Here is a 22,445-nt window from a genome sequence, read left to right as displayed (position 1 = left end):
GAGAAATTTAGACAGAATGCAAGGTGACATCTGGAGTTGGAGTAGATCATTGCTTACCAAAGATTAGAAATTTCATGGAAGAAATAACATTTTAGTGAGGGTTTAAAAGGTCAGTATGCTTTCAATAAGTGGAGAATGGGAAAGGAAGGCATTCCAAAAATGTATAAACAAAGCTAGAGAAGTAGGAAAGAGCTAGCCATTTTATAGGAATGGCAAGTCTTCCCTTTTGGTTATAGTTTAGAGTATACAGAGGAGAATTGTATCCAGGTAATGCCTCAGATTGTATCTGGACTTAGATGACAGCATAAAGTACCTGACTTTCATTTGCTAAGTATGGCCATATGATCAAAGACTTAGAGACAGAAGAGGAAGCATATTTAGAATAGAACATGGTTGTGAGTCTTCATTACTAAAATGTAGAATTTGAAAAAGAAAAAGTAGAAGCCAAGTCAGGAAAAGAAAGCTTGAGCAAGAGTGTGGGGTGAAAGAAATTAGTTGTACATTCAAAAAATTACTTTGGCAGTGGGTAAAGGATGAATTAGACACTAAGAAAGATAGTCATTAATGTGAACAATGGTACAGATCATATTCATGCATGCCTCCTTATCAAATTCAATCTTTGCTGATTTTTGCCTATAACTTTTCTACTGAATGTCCGCCCTAACTACTGAGGACCTTGCCTTAGTATTATTTTGTTTTTTGTTTTGTTTTTAATAGTGTATGAGTAAAAGTAGTAGATTTCTTGATGTTAATTAAAAAAGAGAGCATATTGGCTAACCATCAATTAGTCCTCAGTTTTGCTCAATGATTGTGCCACTTTCATTTCTGTATATATATATATATATACAGTATATATATATATATACACTTGTGAATATTTTTAGTTTTATATATATATGTATATATATATATATATATACAGAAGAGATGTATATATAGATTTTGGAATAGATAAAAGATAGAGAAGAATAGATTTGTGAGTCATATGGAAGGTGATCATAGATCAAGATATGGGAGGAAATGGGATGAACAAAAAAGAGGAGCTTCCAAGGACAGAACTTTGGCAGATGCCTCAATTTAAGCAGGAGAAAGAAATAGTACTAGTGAAAGAAAGCAGAGGAGTAGTCAGAAAGGTGCAAGAACAAGAAAAGTAGCTTATATGAGCCAAAGAAAAGAATGATAGAGGTGGTTAACAATAAATGCTGTGATTTTTTGCTGGCTGTGGAGCTTGATAAAAAATGTTACTTTGGTATAAGGTTAACTTGAAGAAGATAATAGAGAATTCTTAGAACAACATCCATATCTGTGAACTACAGTAATGTTGTAAATATACTTTATTCTGTTTTTTAATCCTAAATATTTCTCTAACTCTTCAGTGATACAATACAATAACCTTAGTAGGAAGAATAAACACAAGTAAGATCAAATTCTCTAAGCAGAGACATAAAGAACGGGTATAGTAAGAAGGCCACCAACTTACCAAATATACTTTTTCTGTAGGACAGACAGGATATAAATCCTCTGAACATGGTATTTCTTGGATGCCACTTTATATTCAGTGATATTATTTCTTAGTCTTATACCATTTCCTTCCCACTTCTTAGTAATTTTTATTTTTTCCTTAGCAAATTTTCAATCTTTGCCAAATTTCTCACACTTGTTTAAAAAAATAAATTTCATGGTTATTTATTGCAGTCCATTTTATATTAAAGGCATCTAGAAGAAAGATGCATTTTTCTTTATCTTAGTTTGTTCATTATTGACTGGGGTGATGGTGAAATGAGCACTTATTGTGTGCCTAGACAATGAATTTTTTAAAACAAATATTACATAGATTTATTAGGAATATATTATTGAGAGTAGATGGGTAAAACACCAGAGATCATCTAGTCTAAGGAAATTAAATTGAGACTAAAACACTGAATTTGACTAGTTCATGAGAATAAATAAGTGAATCTGGAATCACATCTAGATATTCTGATTTTAAATCTAGTGACCTTTCCAACACACTTAGCTGGCTCTATTAAGAATAATTTGTACATAATTAATAATCTTTGGCACTCTGATTAACTATTCCCAATAAATACTAGTCATCAGTTCTAGTGAATTCTATTCCCAAGGAATAAAAGACATCATCACTTCTAGTGAATTCATAGTAATCATAATTTATATGTGCTAGTATTTTATTTTTCACATAATTTTAGAATGTTGTGAATGACACACCCTGTTTGTGGCTTTTCCCCATTACCGAGTTAAATATTCTTTTCTTTTGCTCCACTGTATGTACTCATACAATATATACTTCCATTGAATAGTTGAGTTCTCTACATGGAAATGAAGGATACTCTGACTGATTGTCATTTTGGTGGGAAACCTCCTTCTAATTGCATTAGATTTTTGCTTTTTCTGAATAATGATAACAAAATAATAATAATAATCTGTTGTATGCTTCTTTAAGGTATGCAAAATGCTTTACATATATTATTTCATTTAAAGATGATGTGAAGAATTGAGCTAGACATGACATTTAGCCCCAGTGGTGGTTCATGTTTGTGGCCCTTGTTGCCAGGAAGCCTGAAGATGACAAATTTCATAGACTCTGGAATTCTGAGCTGTGGTCTAAGTTGATTGGGGATGTCCTGCAACAAATTAGTTCAGCATTAATATGGTGAGTCCCCCAAAATGAGTTGTTATAGATTGCCAAAAGGGGCAAATCGACTCAAGCTAGAAGCAGAGCAACTCAAAATTTATGGGAGCAAGCCCTTGAGTGGCCTCTGCATAGGAAAATTAACTCTCCCCTCCTCTCTTCTTATATCCATCCATCCAAACATCCATCCAATCATCTATCTATATCTAGATATATCTATCTAGATATATTTAATAGTATTTAAATAAACATTTTAAAAAACAAATTCATATGTTTCAACAAAATAATGTTTTCAAGAGAGAATTATGTTCCTCAATATTATTTTGAATTACTTGACTGTTTTAATGGAATTTCAGAGATTTATTTTCCTGGAGTTCCATTTAAAATTCATATTTTTCTCTCTCTCCCTCTGTGTTTCATTAAAGGGGGAAACCTGTGCTTTGCCAGCTTCCTTCAATCTGTGTAGTGTGTGTGTGCAATGAATACCTTCAGTCTGTCATACTGAACTCAATAGAATCCTGAAACATTTGCAAAGTTCACTGTGAAGCAGCTTTACTCAGTTACTGGAGAATTATTCCATTTTTGCTTTAAATATCAATGGAAAGAGGTTAATGCAATGTCATAGATTTTGTTATTTTGAACTTAAAACTAAAAAACAAAAGTAACCACTTCCTAGATTATGAATGACAGCAGCCTAAGCCCAAACCACAGCTCACCAGAACATATAAAACCACAATTTTGCCGGTATGGGTATATAATTATTTCCATATATTCTGCATAAAATCATCACAAGGCATCCAATACATCTGCATCAGTGAGCGGGAAAATAAGAAATTTAGATGAATAAAATACCTTAAGTGTAAATAATTTATCGGAAAAGGCAAGGGCCATGACAAAGATAGCTTCTACTAAATGAATATTCACTTTCAAATGGCTTTTACTTAATTATGTTTGAAAATTGACCAATCTCTGAAATTATATGAGCATTTACTCTGTGGAAGGTTTCAAATCTTTTGTTTTAAATTATTTGGAAACAAAAACATTTTCTTGTTGAAATTTAGTAGAATAGACATTGTTCAATAAATGGGTTAATATTAATGCTATTATCAATACTTTTATTTATTAGGAATGGAATGGCAGGTGGTGAAATTTATGAGGCCAAAGCCAGGGATTAGATCCAGGGCTAGAAGAAACCCTTTTAGTCATCTGTTCTCTCTTTATACACATGTGAAATTAAAGAGATTTAGGAAACTCTTCAGGTTTGAATTAATAGTGAATAGTAGTTGTCAGAATTTGAATGTACATTATTTGATTTCAAATTTGGAGCACTTTTCTGCTACAACCATACTGTGTGACAAAACTGAGGAGTTAGTAAAACCTCTTATTTCCAAGGAATGAGATAAAAATGAATTGGATTTTCTTATTAACTAAGGAATTAGTGGTTTGGTTTCTAAAGGTATAAGTGAAGGAATTGTAAATATTTAACCTGAAAAAGAAAATCTTAGGGAAGATGAAGTATTTCTGTTCAAGTATTTGAAGGTCTTCAAAATAAAGAAGGGATTATATTTATTCCATATTTGTCTAAACAGGAAAATTAAGGTCATTGAAAATTATATGTGGAAAGATTTTGATTTAACATAAGGAAAAACTTTCCTAAATATGGAAAGTGCCCCTAAAAGGAGTAGGGCACTATGCACATTCAGAAACTCATTATTTCTGGAAGTGTTCAAGCCGAGTGACCCACTTATCAGAGACATTATAATTTTAAAATTGAATCCAATATTGAATCAGAATCAGTCAATATTGGACCAGATCAGGGTTTCTTAATCTTATACCACTCTCTACCCCTTTTTGCCCAAGGAATTTTTATGTGACCCTAGATAGGTGGGTATATAAAATATGTGTACAAATTCAGCATTTATTGATAATAAATCATAATTTCTCTATCCCCACATTCAGTTCCATACAGGGTCATGAACTGTCACAGTTTAAGAAGCTGAGGAATAGATGCTACTAAAATCCTTTGTAACAGGTGGAGTCTATGATTCTGTGAATGCTTTGAATTCCACAACTATCTCTATTTCAAACTGTACAACTAAACATTTTACTTCAAGGTTCTTCTGTATTTTCCCAATTTAGCAAAGTATAATCAACAACCTTTCCTAGAAATTCTCAGTTACAGAAAAATCATTGAATTGATATCAGTGAATGCCAATGATGCCTATGATTGCATTGTGCTCACACCTGTATGGAATAAAATAACCTACTCAACCACTCATACTCCAATACATGTAATTTGTGCAATCACTGACTGCTGAATATTGAATCCTCTCTTTTTCCAAGTCACAACACAATGTTTGCTATTCCACAAAATGAGTTATACCATAATGAGTCAATTCACAATTTTCCTCTGTATTTGAGTCAATGCAGAATGCAGGACCACCTAAAACATGGGGTTAGGGAAAGAGTTCCTAGTATTTCATCCATTCTCTTTTTTTCTCCACAGAGAAAAGTTCTTCCTATAATTGTGATCAGTATCATCAGTTGGGTACAACTTTCACAAGTTTCTATTGAGGGTTATGGTAGCAGTTTTCATAAAATGGCTTTTTGAATTCTTACCAGCCAGACAGGGAATGTATATACCATCACTGATGATTCTTTTATAGTAGTTCTTACTTCAGTAAGCCCTAACTTAAAAGGTTAGTTGACTATGAAATAAATAAGAGAGCCATTTCAGATGGTGTCTGGGGTAAAGCATCCAATAGGTGTACTTGAGTGACATGTCCAAAAGAATAGAAGATATAATGACATTGCAACACATTGGAAATTTCTACTAATGACAGTAGAGCCTAGGGGAACTATCAATTTGACCATGGAGAACTGCTATAAGGATTTCCTGGGGGCATACATTTAATGCTAAAGAAACATCTTCTACACACTTCAGAGTTATAAAATCATGTAATGTGAGATAGTGAAGGAATGTCGGACTTGAAGTTAGGGAGAAAAAAGTTCAAATCTGGCCTCATTTACATGCTAAATGTATGACCCTGGGCAAGTCACTTAATTCATGTCTGCCTCAGTTTTTTCATCTGTGAAATGGAGTTAATAATGGCACTTACCTGTCAGGTATGTTGTGAGTTTGCTTCTCCAATTTTATGCAGGCAGGGGTTAAGTAACTTGGCCAGAGTCACATAGCTGGTAAGTCACATTTGAACTCTATTCTTTCTGACTCCAGTCCCAATATTCTATATACTGTGCTGCCTAGCCGTATGGAACATAAGTGCTATATCAATGCTAAATGCTATTATTATTATCTGTAAAGTGGGAATGATAAGAGCATCTACCTCCAGAGTTGTGAAGATAAAATAAGACAATATCTGCAAAGTTTTTTTTTTCGTAATCCTTCAGATATTATATAAATAATAACGATGATGATATTATCTCGTGTATAGGGTACTTTACAATTGATAAAGCATCCTCAAGAAACTGTGCAAGTAATGGCATCGTCATATTATCAGGGGAAAGGAAAGGGGAAAGGACAGTTAAGTTATTGTCACACAGTTTAGTAAATGGCAAAGCTAGAAATACCAGGTTTCTTACACCATGCTTACACCATCACATTGGGAGTAAATAATACAAAGGAAGAGATACTTTGTCTCTTTAGTTGCTATGATGCTTCTCATTGTACATAATGGGGACTCAGTTTCTACTGCTGATTCCATGATATGGGTCTTTGCCAGGGTCAGAGTCCATTTAGACATTTTGAGCCTTCTAGGGCATTCTCATTTTAATTTGCATTCTCATTCTATTATTCCTTACCACTGGTTAATTTTTAATATTATTGTCTCTTCTATTTTTTATCCTTGGTTGATCAGCAAAATCAAACAATTTGCTAAGAGGCAACTAGATAGTACATGGAATAAAGTGCTGGGTCAGGAAGACCAGAATTATATCTAACTTCAGATATTTACTAGCTGGGTGAACTTGGCAAATCATTTAACTTTGATTTGCTTTAGATAATAATAGCACCTCCCTCCCTGAGTTTTTATAAGGATCAAGAATGACAATATTTGTAATGCATTTAGCATTTGGCATATAATCGACTTTTAACAAAGATCTCCCCTCCTCTCCACTCCTTCCCTCCCTCTAACCCCTTCCCTTCCTCCTCTTCCTTTCCTCCCTTCACCTCTTCTCCCCTCTCCTCCCTTCCTCTCCTCTTCACTCCTCTTTCTTTCCCCTTTCCTTTCCCCTTTCCTTTTTCCTTTCCTTTCCCCTTTCCTTTCTCCTTTTCTCTCCTTTTCATTTCTGCTTTCCATTTCCCTTTCCTTTCTCCTTTCCTTTCCCCTTTCCTTTCTCCTTTTCTTTTCCCTTTCATTTCTGCTTTCCTTTTCCCTTTCCTTTCTTCTTTCCTTTCCCCTTTCCTTTCTACTTTCCTTTCCGCTTTTCCTTTTCCTTTCCTTTCTGCTTGCCTTTCCCTTTCCTTTCCTCTTTCTTTTCCCCTTTCCTTTCCCTTTTCCTTTCCTCTTTCTTTTCCTTTCCCCTTTCCTTTCTGTCCTTCTTTTTGTACTAAATATAAGTATAACTGAAATATGTCCGTTTGGTTTCTATTGTTGTTGTATGAACATAGATAATGCATTTTACCTCTCAAAAAAGTTTTTGTTTTATCGCATGGTGTGTTTGGTTTATCTGTAAACTTCTCACAAAAGAAGACAGTTAACCTGAGATCCAAAGACTGTTATGATCCAAAGGATGGGGTGTAGGGATGGAGAGGAAAGCAGATTCATGAAATTGCATCAGAAAAATGGGTACATTTTTAATTTTCTTCAATCTGTCACTGAACTGTGACATTTTCTTCAAAGATTTAAAAACATTATTCTAAGAAGAGGCCCATAAGATTTGCTAGACTGCCAAAAGGGTTTATGACACAAAGAACATGGTCATAGAAGATGGAAATGATGTAAGTTAAGATTTGGTATATTTTTTTTTCATAAAGCAATCTTAAGTCATAACCAGTTGGAGAATTGCATTAGATGAATTTGTTGTTTAATCCTCCTTTTTCTCTTTATTCCCTTCCCTTCTACCCCTATTCCCCATACCTTCCCAGACTAGTGTTGTATATAAAATCTGTTTTAGTGGAGAAAAAGTTTGTTCTAAGACTTTCCCTGCAGGGTAGGGCAAGCCGTGATATGCCATGTCTGTGTTACAAGAATGTTGGGTGTGTTTATCATTGAAAACTGAGCAATATACGTAGGCAATGTTACTCTACTTGACTCATATCAAAATAAATCATGAAATAAAATTTCTTAATGTGTATTTTAACAAAATTAGTTCCCCTTAGATAACAAAATATAAATTATATGTGCATGTCTCTCTGTGTGTATACTCTATACACACATGTACTCTATTATAGCTTTTACACATATACACATATAATATGTATATGTAAATAAAATATATAAATATATATATATATATACATATATTGACTGAAGCATATAAATATACATGCACCTTACCTACATACATACTTAATATATGTGTGTCTGTGTTGATATGTGTGGATAACAACTGGATATCTTATCTTACTAGAATAGGAAACTCCTTCAACACAGCATATACCATTCTCTCTTCATCTAAGGCTGAGAATTTAAGTGACTTTCTCAGCAGGTAGCCCTCTCAGAGATAGAGAATTGAACACAATTCAAATCAGTCAATATTTCAAAAAATAAAGTAGACCACTGCCTGGAAGGTCAGATGCTGAAACAGAAGCTTAAATACTTTGACCACATAATGAGAAGACTGAATTCATTGGAAAAGACTCTAATGTTGGGAAAGATAGAAGGCAAAAAGAAGAGGACTAAAAAGGAAGGGATGGATAAATAGTGTCATGGAAACAATGAACATGAACATGAATCAACCTTGGGAAACAGTGGAGCACAGAAGAACCTGGAATGTGGTCATGAAGAGTGAGACACTAGTGAATAAGTGATAACAAATTTCTTAGCTCAAAAATGAACTTGCTAATTAATGACTTTGCCACACTAGCTCACTTATACAATATAGATGAGCATGCAAAATATGTATGCTTATTCATACACATACATCTATTAAGCTTAAAATGTTTCTACATTTATGAATTTTGTGGGCAACTCTGCCTCTGGGGATATGGCTCCTCAGCTTTCAAGATCTATAATAATTTTCAAAAACTCTAATGTTGAAGAAGTTAAGCACAACTCAGAATTAGATAGTAAAGAGGTTTTGCTTTTGCTTATAGAGCTCTCTTTTTGTTGGATGGGAGACAATGAGTATGCTTATATAAGATTAACAATGGTTTTATAATATTTGTAACTGCATCTGACATCATATGCTTAAGGAAGTAACAGCATGTTTAAAATTTGGCTAGTTGTAGCAAATTCACTTGTAGAATTGATGAGGATTAAGGCTTAGAAATGCTTTGCAAATTGATTCATGTTCTAGAGTGGTTACTTTCTCAGAATAAATAAGTAGAAATCTCATATAAAACTAAAATGATTTTTGAGTTGCAGTAATTACCATTAATTCTGGATATTCCACATAATTTCAGAATTTTGTATCTTTTTTTCTTGAATTTACCATAGTAACTTAACAAAACAATCACATTTTCAACCTTCATTAATATATATATATATACATATATATATATATATATATATATATAAACAGTGCTCTATTTATCCCATGTAGTCTTTCTGCTTTAAGTATCTCTCTGCCAATTCCCACTGATCTTTCCTAGAGTACAGATCTGACCCAGATACCTTCCTACTTAATAAATTCCTATGGTTTTCTGTTCTCTCCAGGATCAAAATGAAGCTCTCTATTTAGCTTTTAAAGTCCTTGTTCCTTTTCCAGTTTTCTACTTTACTCCTTTCTACATAACTTATTGTTCAATTAATACGGACCTATTTATTACATGTAACACTCCATTTCTTATCTCCATGTCTTGTTAACAACTCCCCCCATGCCTGGAATTCTATCCCAGCTCATCTCTGTTGCCTAGGTTCTCTGGTTTCTTTTACCATTCAACTCTAATAGTACTTTCTGTAAGAGGCCTGATCTCAATTAGTGCCTCCTCTTTGAGATTATTTCCCACTTACATGGTAAATTGTGTGTGTGTGTGTGTGTGTGTGTGTGTGTATGTGTGAGAGAGAAAGAGAGAGAGAGAGAGAGAGAGAGAGAGAGAGAGAGTGAGAGAGAGAGAATTATATATCATTATTATCCACCAATTATGCATTTGGTTTGAGACAGTATTCAAAGGAAGCAGGGAGAAAAAAATCTCATTTTAAGAGCATGGTTCATGATGAAAGTTGGTACAGAGTTTTTCAGGGGGGTTTGTTTTGTTTTCTTCCTTAAGAAAAAAAAAAGATTTTTAGGAAGTGTATTGATCAGATGATGACAGATTGCTGTTGCTTTTTTGGGGGGGAGGGGTGTTATATTTGGAAATGGTACTAATTTAATCTACAAACATAATTAGTTTGAGGTTATAGGATATTTTCATTCTGACTGAAATTTAGTTAGCAAGAGCTTTTTTTTTTAAATCCATATATTTTTTCATACAGTAAAGTACGTTTAAAATCTCTGATAGATAAATAATCTTGCTTTTATTTAGAACACAGTTTTTCTCAAATACTCATCTATTTCCTCTATCCCTTCTCTAACATTTTATTAAAGGTATGACATTTCTGTTATTTAGAGCTTGTCTGAAGCCCAGGGCCCTTCAATTTAACTTTCAGTTTTGATTTAAAGAAACAAAGGATTCTCAAAATTGTGAATTTTAAGTGTTGATTGTTGCACATTACTTTATATACTTTATCAATAATATCTAGTATATATTGACTGCTTTACTTATATTTTTAATTTAAATCAGTGAAAATCTCTCAAAGATTAGAGCTTTGTGTCAGCCCAATTGGTCACCATGCCCAAGACTGATCACCTGAAGGACTGTGATTTTCATTTTCCCCAATTACTCTAAACTGATTTTTTAAAAATTCTGTTTGGTATTTGTTGAGTTTGCTTTTTCTGTGTTTGTATAAAAATAGTATTAAAACCTTACCAGCCTATTCTGGACAATCTTGGGGAAGTTTTCTCGTAAGAAAGGGTGAAGGTGAGGGCAAAGAACCACCTCTGAGGACATTCTTCTAAGGGACTCTTAAGTCTCTCAAAACCTCTTGTTGATTTATCCTGGCAGTCATTTCTGTCAGTGTGCCCTGTCTGATTCTTAAACTCTTTAAAATGCAGATACATGTACAGTATAACAGCTTGACAGAACTTAAATGAGATTAGATACACCTTTAAGAGGTGGTATTACATAATAGGAGACATTCTTCTTCCCTCTTTTTTCCCCACCTCCCACCTCCTGGATTATCTTTTTTTTTTTTTTAAACTGCAACAATAAAGTCTAATCAGCATTCCTAACTCTTCTGGTAGGTATGCATGAGGGGAAAGGCTTCTTATCAGTTTCAAATGTATTGTATGAGGTTGGCTAAGAAAGCTGCCGCATAAATCTTTGTGGGGCCTAAATATTTTGCAGCTGTTGCTATGATACACAAGGTAAACGTTTGTGTAGTGTATATTTATCTAAGGAAGATTCATTGTAAATGAGATATTTTTAAAATGGTACTAGCCACAAAAATTCTCATAAAAAGACAAGATACACTTCTCTGGAGATAAGAAAACTATGGTCTTTATAAAAATTAGCAATGTTTTGAATCTAAACTTTAGATCATATGTAATATTTCATACAGAATATCTACTTTTCTTCTGAGAAAAAGCAAGAAACTGACTTGAAATATCTTGACCAAACTAAACTAAAAACACACAAAAATATTGATTTAGAAGGGTAACTTTGGAGAAGAAATCAGTTAGGAAACTGGTTTTGGCAGCAAACTTTGTTGCCTTGAACTTCCAGATGTCATCCAGAGCTATGTTTTGCCCAGTGATCACAAGTGTGTATTTTTTTTTCCATAAATAAAAGTAGGAATACATCCTGCAGGTTACACTAACCCTTGAAGAATCTGATCTGTTGGCAGTCATTATGGACATTTTTCTTTTTTTCTCCTTAACTCTGTGGTTTAAAGTGGCAAGTTCTTTACTTTTTTTTTTCTTTTCAAGAGAATATTGAGCTTTAGAACTAAAATTTATTCTACTTATAGGAATGAGGCTGAAAATAAGGAGATTTTTGATTTACAACTGGAAAGCATTTTAGAGATTGTTTAGTTCAGTGGTTCCTAATGTGAGATCTTTGAATTTACTTTTAAAAAGATATTTAAATAATTGCATTTCAATAATAATTAGTTTTCTTTGTAATACTGTAATTCAGTTCAGATAAAAATATTTTTCTAAGAAGACATTTATAGATTTTACCAACTGTCAAAGTAATGTATGATACACAAAGATTAAGAATTCCTACATAGTTTACCATTTTATAAATGAAGAAACCAAGTCCTAAAGTTAATCAGGTAAGAAAGTATCCAATACAATATTCAGATTAAGATTGTAGGATTTAGAAACCCCAGTGTGTTATTGTGAGGTCCAGTTTGGTGGAGCTGTCAAAGACCAACATCAGGATACTTCTTTTTCCCTCCTCCCTCACACTGCCATGTATACCCACGGAAATTGGCAAAGTCCAGCTCTGAGGACACTTATGCTTTCATGCAGCCCTGGGGCAGGCAGTCATCCTCCAGCTGTCAGGCATGCTTTGGGACAGTCCCAGGCAGATAAGCAAGCATCCTCCAGCTGCCAGAGACTAACTGCATGTTTCAATATAGCCCCAGGGAAATGCAGGAAACCCGCCCCCCCCCCCCCCCAGCCTCAGGATATACCAGTCACCACTAGTAGGACTTCAGCTCAACACCAGGTAGCTGCCAGACCCTTACATCAGAGAAGCACCAGGTAAACAGTCAAGGCCTATAGCCACAGGCTTAAGAAAACTAATCCTTCCACCCTGGGATCAGAGCTCAGATTTAAAAGAAAGGAAAAAGGTTGGGAGGGAAGAAAAGGGGAGACAGACATACACACACACACACACACACACACACACACATACACACACACACACATATACAGAGAGAGAGAGAGAGAGAGAGAGAGAGAGAGAGAGAGAGAGATCCCAAATTGGGAACTATCATATCAAGGAAAAACTACTCCAACTGTCTAGAAAGAAACAATTCAAATATTGGGAGCCACAATCAGGATTACACAGGACTTAGCCAAGGCAACATTAAGATCAAATGTCATGGAATATGCTGTTGTAGTAGGCAAAGGAGCTAAGACTACAACCAAGAATCACTTACCTTTCTAAATTAAGTATAATATTAATGGGGGAAATGGTCAGTTAATGAAATAGAAGGATTTTAAGCTTTCATAAGAAGACCAGAATTAAACCAAAACTTTTATCTCTAATATCAAGACCCAGGAGAAGAATAAGCAGGTAAGAAGAGATTCAAACTATTTACATCCCTACATGGGAAGATTATACTTGTAATTCTGAAAAATTGTTATCACTAATAGAACAAAGGAGAAATATACTTATGTATATTAAAAATAATTAAGGAATGAGAAATAGAAGTACATTGGACACAGAAGGAAGGGAGTGGTGCAATTAGATAAATTATTTCATATGAAGAGGCACAAAAAATATATTACAGGGAAGGGGAAGATGGAAAGGTGAGTAATGGGCAATGCTTGAACCTTATTCTCATCAGTATTAGCTCTATATTCCTTAAATAGAGAAATCTACCTTATCTAACAGGAAAGCAAGAGGAAGAGAGTAAGTAAAGAGATAGGCGGCTCTGACAGAAGGGAGGGCAGATTGATGGATGTAGCACACAAAAGCAAAACACAGGTGTGGTAGGAATGAATAAAAGGCAAAAGAATACAAATAGGAAGAAGAAAAGAATGGATGATTCTAGGTGACATTTGTGGGTGTTTTCAGAGTCCTACACACTTATTTCATATTTTGAATTCACATATTAGCCTCCTAATTTAAATGTCACTATGTACACCTTTGGAAACAGCTAGGTGGCTCAGTGGATAGAATGTTGGGTTCATAGTCCCAACAGCAAGATCCAAGTTCAAATACAGTCTCAGATATCTACTGATTATGTGTCTCTGATTTAACTTTATCTCAGTTTCCCTAAGCAAAAAAGAGAAATGACAAACTATTCCAGTATCTTTGCCAAGAAAACTCAATGGATAACTCTGGCATGCTATGGTCCATGGGGCTTACAGAATCAGAAACAATCGAGCCTTATAAGCAATGACAAATGCCTACCTCTCCATCTTATGTGGCTCTTGCTCATGTTCTCCCATAAATTAGTCTCAAAACATCCACCCAATATTCTGAAAGTCCTTTCTAACATTTATTGTCACTACAAGGATACCAGTGGAGTACTTGACCCATCTTTTATCTCTCACCCTTGCTAGGGGATTGTAACATCTTGCTCCCTCCTTCCTCACCTCCATCCCTCCCAGAGCTGGAATAAATCTTATTGTCACCTACTTCAACCCTCTCATTTTTTATAAGTAGCAACTTAGGCATAAGGGTTAAATGAGTTGTCCAAGGTCACAGGTCAATAGTGACAAAGGTGATTTTCAAATCCAGGTCTTCTATTGTAGCCTATCATCTTTAGCCTCAAACCCATTCTTTGATTAAAATCTTTTCTTCTTCTTTTTTGAAGTTTCCCCTTCATTACATATTATAACCTGTTCATATCTCCTGTCCATTGCTCCATTGCCTTCTGTGTGATACTTTTTTAAATCTTCAGAAATAACTGTGTTCCTTTTTTCAAAGTCATATAAGAACATATAGTAATATTACTAAAATGGACCTTTGTTTCTTAGAGAAACTTGAAATCATTAAAACAGTTGCTTTTTTGTTTGTTTGTTTGTTTTAATTTCCTGAAGGCAACCCATCCTATAATATACTTCTGTTTAATTCTGGGCCACTCTGTCCATTTGTGTACTCTCTGTCCTATGCGTATATATATGGATAGACAATCTTCATAGGTTATTCACTTAACTCTATATTATAATCTGGTTAGCTGGAATCTTCCATCCTATCCCTTATGAATCACTCTCAGAAGCCTCTTTATAGTTCTATCATCTGAAACACCTACTTACAGATGGGTGACATTGTGCTTGTTGAATCTAGGAGACCTTACTATCCAGGCAGAAATCCTTTTCAATTTGGAATGTGTGCTAGATTTCTTCCATCAGGTAGACATCTTTGGCAAACATAAGTCTCCACACTTTATGACTCACTTGATGTTTATGATCAGAGAAGTTGTTGAGCGGGGTTATCTTTATTGTAGCTTTCAAGGAATCTTAAAAGATTTGGGAGTATGGAAGGGAAACACTTTGGAATTAGAACTTATAGGGAGAATTTTGGTTTGCTGAATCAAATGTACTTTAAAAATAGACAACGATAGTTGAATATATTCTTGTATTCTCTGTATCTTTTAGTAAATTGTATGATGATAAAGATATGGTGAATTATGGACTGTCACTTGCAAAAACAAATTCTCTATTAATATTCCCCCCAATGATGTTGTTAATATATTCTAAGATGGTTATCACAAAAGTATTATATCAGCAATCATTGCATAAGTTAACTATCAGTATTTTCTAAGTTGTTGTTAGTGTTCTTGTTTTTCAAATTTTTCAAGGCCTTTGGTTTCTTCTAAGATGCCTTGTTAATGGATATCTCAGTGCTCTCAGAATTATGTTGCCTTCTTTATGTATTTTAATCTAATCTCAACACTTTCCTCATCTTTCTTCTCTTATTTTCACTTCTCTTTTCTCTATAAACACATCATGACTGTGATAACTAAAGACTAAATCCAGCAATTCCATTATTCTTGAAGGTTACAATATTTAGTGATAAAAATATTTGCAGATTTGTTTCTTCTTTTTAAAATTGTATATGTTGTCTTCTCTCTTCATCCTAAATTCATAAATGCCATTGTGATCAGTTAATCAAGTCTCTTATTGAATATTTTTTTGTCATCCATAGCTTCTCCCTGTTTTAGGAGACACTAATACTCATGGTCTTCTACTGTTCTACTATAGATCAGGTATTACTAAGGAGTTTATATTATAAACTGCTATTGCTTCTGATTGCTAAAATCTTTTGCTTGGCAAATATATAAAGAACTGTTATAGACCCTTTCAGCGTTGTTATTGGGATTAATTTACATTACTTAAACTTTTGTATAGAATTGCTGCTATTAGTGGAGCAAGTTGCTCTTTTTTAGTCTTGTGGTTGTCATTTTTTTCAGTAGTGTCTAAGTTTTTGGCACCCCATTTGGGGTTTTCTTGGCAAAGATATTGGAGTGGTTGATATTTCATTCTCCAATTCTTTGTATAGTTGAGAAAGCTGAGAGGGTTAAGTGCCTAGCTCTGGACCACATAGTTCACAAGTGATGGAGGACAAATTTGGACTTAAAAAGATGAATCTTCCTGACTCCAGACTTAGAATTCTAACTACCCATAGAAATAGGTAACCACCTACCTATTCCCTTTCTTTTCTAGCATTCATTTTTTGTTGTTAATAATTTCTTTAATTGGGTAGAGATTAAATTGTTTCAAATGCATGCCATACATTGTTTTCCTCAGCATATTCTTCTTCTAGATTTATACTAATTTTAATATCAGCTCAGACAAGTCAGTAGCAGACAGCTGATTCAAGAATGACTCAAGAAAGAAAGTTCAGTAATGAACTTTTTCCTGTCCAAATATAATTATTTTCATTTTCTTTGATGTTATGTGGTACTTTTCATGTTTGTGCCTGCTGATCTTTTCTTGAAAAAAATATTGAAATATATAAGAATGAGCTTCATGGGCAATTTAGCAACCTTGGGCCTTCCTTATTCACAGTCTTCTCATACCCATCTCTACCATTTTACAGATGAGGAAAAATGGATGGGTAAGAGACAAAAAACTGAGGATCAGAAAGGCTTGATAATATGGTCACACAGTAACACAATTGAACACTCTCACCTGAGATCTTAACTTACAGTCAATACTTTTTCTACTGCTCCCTAATATGCTTCTTTAGATGTATCTCATTCAGAAGAAAAATGACAAGATACAGCTTTTACTTGATATTATACATAATTAAACAATCTCTGCCTCCCTTTCTCTCTCTCTCTCCCTCTCTCTCTCTCTCTCTCTCTCCCTCCTTCTCTCCCTCCCCCTTCCCTCCTCTCTCTCTCTCTCTCTCTCTCTCTCTCTCTCTCTCTCTCTCTCTTGTTCTCGCTCTCACTCTTGCTCTCTCTCTCTTGCTTTCTTTCTCTCTCTTTTGCTTTCTCTCTCTGCCAAAGATTATAGGGATTAAAACCAGAACTATACATTATTTCAATCCCTTACTTTATAGGTAAGGAAATTACTGGATAGAGAATTTAAGTCTTTTTTCCCAAACAGATTCAGAATTTGATTTGGAGCCCTCTGTCTCTAGATTCAGTATTCTTTCTAACACACACACACACACACACACACACACACACACATATATATATTACCTCTCTATACAAAACTTCTTCATAAATAGTACCATGATCATTATTTTTTTGTAGAATCAAAGTGGGAAGGTATGGAACTTCCAACTTATTCTGTGATGGAGAGAATCATATAATATCTTTTTTTTAAAAAATAATAATGACTGACATTAAGAAAGTTCTTGAATAACATAGCACTAGACCAAGAAATTAAATCTTGAAATATGCTTATTACTTTGAATTCTATTATTATATAATGTGAAATTGTTTCCTTCTTGAGAGAATGAAATGATAATGAATATTTTGATGCTCTTCAAAATGGAAATAGTAATAATAATGAAAATTGAAACACAGCTTGGTTAGGGTAGTAAATCCAAGTGTTGACACATGTCTAGATCTAATTAGCTAACTAATAATGCATGATAAACATTCAATATTTTAAAATAAAAATGCACCAAGTCGCAGTGTTCCAGAAACTGAAAAGCAGAGGGGGAAAAAAGGATTCTAGAAAACTTTTCAGTCATTACTAATTAGTGGTATTTTGTTAGAGGAAACAAAACAGAAGAAATAATGTCAGAAGTTTCTTCCTATTTCCTTTCTTTTAACTTCCTTTCTCCTTTGGGTGAATACATTTTGCCTTATTAGAAAAGAAGAACTTACAAAAGGAACTGGTTTTATTCTTCCTTGAACTAAGTGGGTGAGGCAAAGAGTCATGAGGATATCCTTTAATAGATTCAAGTGGTTTCTTTGTTGGGTCTTACTACACTGATTCCGAAATTCCAATGAAATCTGAAATAGATTGCTCAGAAATTTTCATATAATTAAATTTTTAATTTTTAAATGTTTGATTTTTCTGTCAGTGAACCATTTCATGAATGTGGTAATACATACCAAATGATTCATCCAAATCCAACAATTGAACTTCTGCCATCTTGAGGCCCTGAGGCCTGAGCACACCCAAAGAAAAGAATCCTTGAATGTCAAATATGCCTAGGAACTTTTCCCTTCCCCCTCAAATTGAATTGTACCCCATTGGAATTGTGTCTCATTTCACAGTTTATATTATTTTAGAAAGAGTATTTTTATAGGAATAAGATTTTTATTTTATTTATTTTAAAATATTGCTCTTTTTTATGAGGGAATATATTAACTTTTTTTGTGTCATGGTCCCCTTTGGTAGTTTGGATAAATTTAGAATTCCCTTCTCAGAATAATATTTTTAATATATATTTATATACAACAAAACTCACTATCTAAAAAGTCATTGTGTCTATTTGATTCAAAATATTATACTAGATATTAGGAATCTAAATTCTAAAAGACAGATATTATATAGAACCTTTTCTCAAGTAGATTTTTTTTTTTCTTTTTCTAAGGTAATTGGGGCTAAGTGAGTTGCCCAGGGTCACATGGCTAGATAGTGTCTGAGACCAGATTTAAACTCAGGTCTTCCTGACTTTAGGGCTGGTGCTCTACCCACTGCACCACCTAGCTACCCATCTCAAGTATCTTTTAATCTGGGTTGGAATAGCATCTGAGAGAAGAAAGTTTTATATATAATATCTATGATAAAAGAGCATATATTAAACTCAAAGATAAGGAAAACAGCTGTTAAGAAATATTCTGAGCACAAGAGAACATCTAATTTAGCTGAATAGGAAAACATCAGGGTAAATGTCCATAAACTGAACTAAGTCTTCGTAACAAAGAGAAACTTCAAAAAGTGGAAAAATCCATTCTAAATATGGGGAAAGAAAAAATACAAAGGTAGAAGAGGATAAAACAAAAATGAGATGTGAAGAATTATCTTGTTGGACTAAAACATAAAGTACATGCAAGGGAATGGTATGAGATGCAACTGGAAGGAAAGTTTGGCACCTGATTGTGGAGGTCTTGGATAATTTATTCAGGAAAAGCCATTCTGAACGTCCTTGAGTTGAGTACTGATACTGGCAGAGTAGTGTATTGCAATGACTGCCCAAACAACATCATGCCTTGGAAGAGTTGTCAATGAATGTAAATAATATCCCTTTAAATTCAGATTTAACTACTGTATTTGTGTTAGTCTAAATTTGTAATTTCTGATAAAGTGTAAGGTCAGCCAGTGGCACCATACAGTACTGAAACCAAAGTAATTTTCTTTCAGATCTATAATTCTATTAATGGTTATACCTGTAAACTTGATATTATTAGCAATGATACTCATAGGTTTCTATTTGGAAACAAATATGCAGCTGGAATTCAGGAGGGTTAAATTACATGTCTAGTTCTTGAATCTTTTAAAGTAAAATTTGTGGTGGGGATTTTTTTTCCCTTTTTAAATTGTTGTTTGGTTGATTCTTCAGACAATGCAAAAATCTAGCTAAACTTTATTTTTCCTACTTATTCTTTGGGACTTTTTCAAGTGGTTTAATAAGTGAAGGAAGTCTGTAAAATCTAATTCTAACTGAGGTAATAGGGTTGATAATGTTTTATAAAACTGTTTTGATTTTTTTCAGAAATGAAAGGATAGAGTTTTGTTTTAATTCAATGTTTTTTTGTAGTCAACATTATCAAACATATAATCATAAAGTGAAATCTTGACTGCAGGTAGGAGTTGAACCATGCAATCTCTAAGGATCTCTTTTAACTTTAAATCATAGTTTGGTGAATGCCATCAAGGGAGAGCAATTTTGAGAACTGCTGTAGCAGCATCAGGACTTTTGTAGGTAACAGCTAGAAGACTTTCCATGAAAAAAGGCATGGACAATGAATAGAGAGTAGTCTTAACTCTAACAATGACTTGCTATGTGGTCCTGAACAATTATGTAGACTTCTTTTTTCTTATTTGCAAAGGATCTTCCAGGAGCAGCTGGATGATCACTTGTGATATGATAATTTAGACTACCTAATTAGAATGAATAGATTGGGATGTTTTGGTAAATGTCAAAACATTACTATCACATTCTAATTTATTCCTTTCCTTAACTACCTTTCCACCTTGTTCACTTTATTAACAGTATTCTCATCCCATTCTGCTCTTCCAATGCAGATATCCCTATTGCATGAGCTAAAAACTTCATAATAATGAAAATTATCCCCTATTCAAAAGCTCAGGGTCCTTCCCCAACTCTTTGATTTTTACTTAATGTCCACAGTTGAGAATTGGAGCATTTTGTGTTTTCTATTTGAACATCAACTATCCCAATCTGCCTTAATTTGTGAAGATTAAAGTTTATGATCCTCTGAAGCATGGTGATGTAGAAAGAGTGCTAGATTTTTGAGACAGGAGGACTAAGTTCAAATTCTCAGCTCCTAAAGTAGGTGATAATTCATCTGTGAAAAAGTGACTTGACCTCTGTGAATTAAATTGCTTCTTCATCTGTAAAAATGAACTAGATGTAAAGCACTTACATGTAAAGAGATATTGTGGGGAAAGCATTTTGGAAATTGTTAAGTGCTATATAAATACATGGCGATTATTGTTATTATTATCATTTCCATAATCACCATGAAAAAGGAAAATTAAAGATCATCTTAGATCTTACAAAAATAATTACTGCTGATTTCTGGTGAGTATCATTTAACAATACTTACTCTTTCTTAGTACAAATGCAGAAGGAATATAGGCATTATAACTGGAAGAGTCAATGAATTGTTTGTTTTCTTTTCAGCACCACACAGAAGCTATCAGTCCTTCAGTGTTACCCCCCTCAGCATTGCCACTAGATTTGCTTAACAATGCCATAGCTGCCTTTAGTACTTTGGAAGAACTGATCCGCTACCTTGAACCGGATAGGTGGCAACTTGACCTAGAAGACTTATACAGGCCAACATGGCAACTCCTTGGAAAAGCTTATGTTCTTGGACGAAAATCCCGAGGTAACCTCTCCTCTTAGATATCAAAACTCATTGTATGTTTTCTAATAACTGCTCCAACTGTAAAGGGGTTAATACAAATAAATATTTAAAATAACTCAACAGTCTAGGAGATTAAAGACTGTATGTGCATGACCCTCACCTCTTTTCCCTTAGAAATTGGATTCAGATGGCTCCTCCTATTTTCTTCTCTTAAAAAAAACGCAGCAATTCAGAAATAGTTTAAGACATAACCTGTGCTTCAGAGGGTTAAAGAGAACCCTGATAATCGTAAGTTGAAGCTGGAGAGAGGGGAAGAAAGGCCTGTAGAGCTTCATGTTCTAGATCATTTAAGCAGGGGATCAGGTTAAGGTTGTAATTGTTTTTTCTTAAACTTAGATCATTGGAATCCAAAAAGTCAATAAAAATGAACAGAAGAAAATAATTTCTCAATAAAATTGCTACTGAGGCTATTCATGAATATATAGCTACTACTAATAAAAACTGTCTCCTTTCAAGAATATTGATACCAAGGATAGTGGTTTTACATAAACAAACAAGTAAATATATACATATATACATGTATATGCAATGTACATGTATATATGTCTGTGTATATGTATATGAATAAATATTTGTATGAATGTTTATACACACATATATATGTAACATATACCTATACACAAATACACATTCATCTACATATGTTTATATGCACATGTTTACACACATACACCATTACTTCCACTAGATGAAAAAAAATAACTATTCACTCTTATTTCCAAGAATTTGTGTTATTTACTGAACCAAATGAGTAGACACTGAGGGGAAAAAAGGCAGAAAATATCTGGCATTTATATTATCAGAAGTAATTTCTATTTTAATCACTGAGTCTTCAGAAAGAAATATAGGGTATCCCCAGAGAGTGAAATAGTAGTCACATAATCACTCGTGTGAGAGGCACAACCTTTTTGTTCATTTGAGTTATTTGCATGAGCAAATTGTACCTGGGCAATTCATTGAAACCCTCCTATAAAGAAACCACATTCTTGTCCTATGCTGCATTGACAGTTGAAGTTTATTTGGATCAGTGAGTTATAACCTCAACAAACCATGTTCAGACTTGCCCAACTAGAAAACTTTGTTTAAGCCAAGAGGCATGGTTTCCCTTTTTCTGGTATTTGAAATTGGTGTTCAAGTACACGGCCAGCCAAATCTCCTCCAGATGCTGAAAGTTGTTACATATTTATAAGATTCGATGATGAATAGCACATAGACAACACTTCCCTTCTCTCCCACCATAGAACAAGAAAATGAAGATCTGCAAACATAGCTGAAACATGGATAAATAGAGCCCAGCACTGGCAAATTTGAAGTAGATTATCCTTTAAATTGGCCAGAAGGAGATGGGGATGAAATGGTTCTTAACT

At 33.9% G+C, this 22,445-nt stretch overlaps 1 protein-coding gene across 1 annotated transcript in view; it reads left to right on the top strand.

The window, feature by feature from the left end:
• PDGFC (platelet derived growth factor C) overlaps positions 1-22,445 on the top strand; it is a 219,674-nt gene that overhangs the window by 185,922 nt on the left and 11,307 nt on the right. Inside the window, exon 4 of the mRNA XM_003773113.4 lies at positions 20,832-21,039. Within this exon, the coding sequence (XP_003773161.1) occupies positions 20,832-21,039 (208 nt within the window). The remainder of the gene's footprint in view (positions 1-20,831; positions 21,040-22,445) is intronic.

This window comes from Sarcophilus harrisii, chromosome 6 (assembly GCF_902635505.1).
Source record: "Sarcophilus harrisii chromosome 6, mSarHar1.11, whole genome shotgun sequence".
Classification (NCBI taxonomy): domain Eukaryota; kingdom Metazoa; phylum Chordata; class Mammalia; order Dasyuromorphia; family Dasyuridae; genus Sarcophilus; species Sarcophilus harrisii.
Note: the sequence above shows the minus strand (reverse complement) of the source record. Positions and strands in the feature narration are given on the sequence as shown.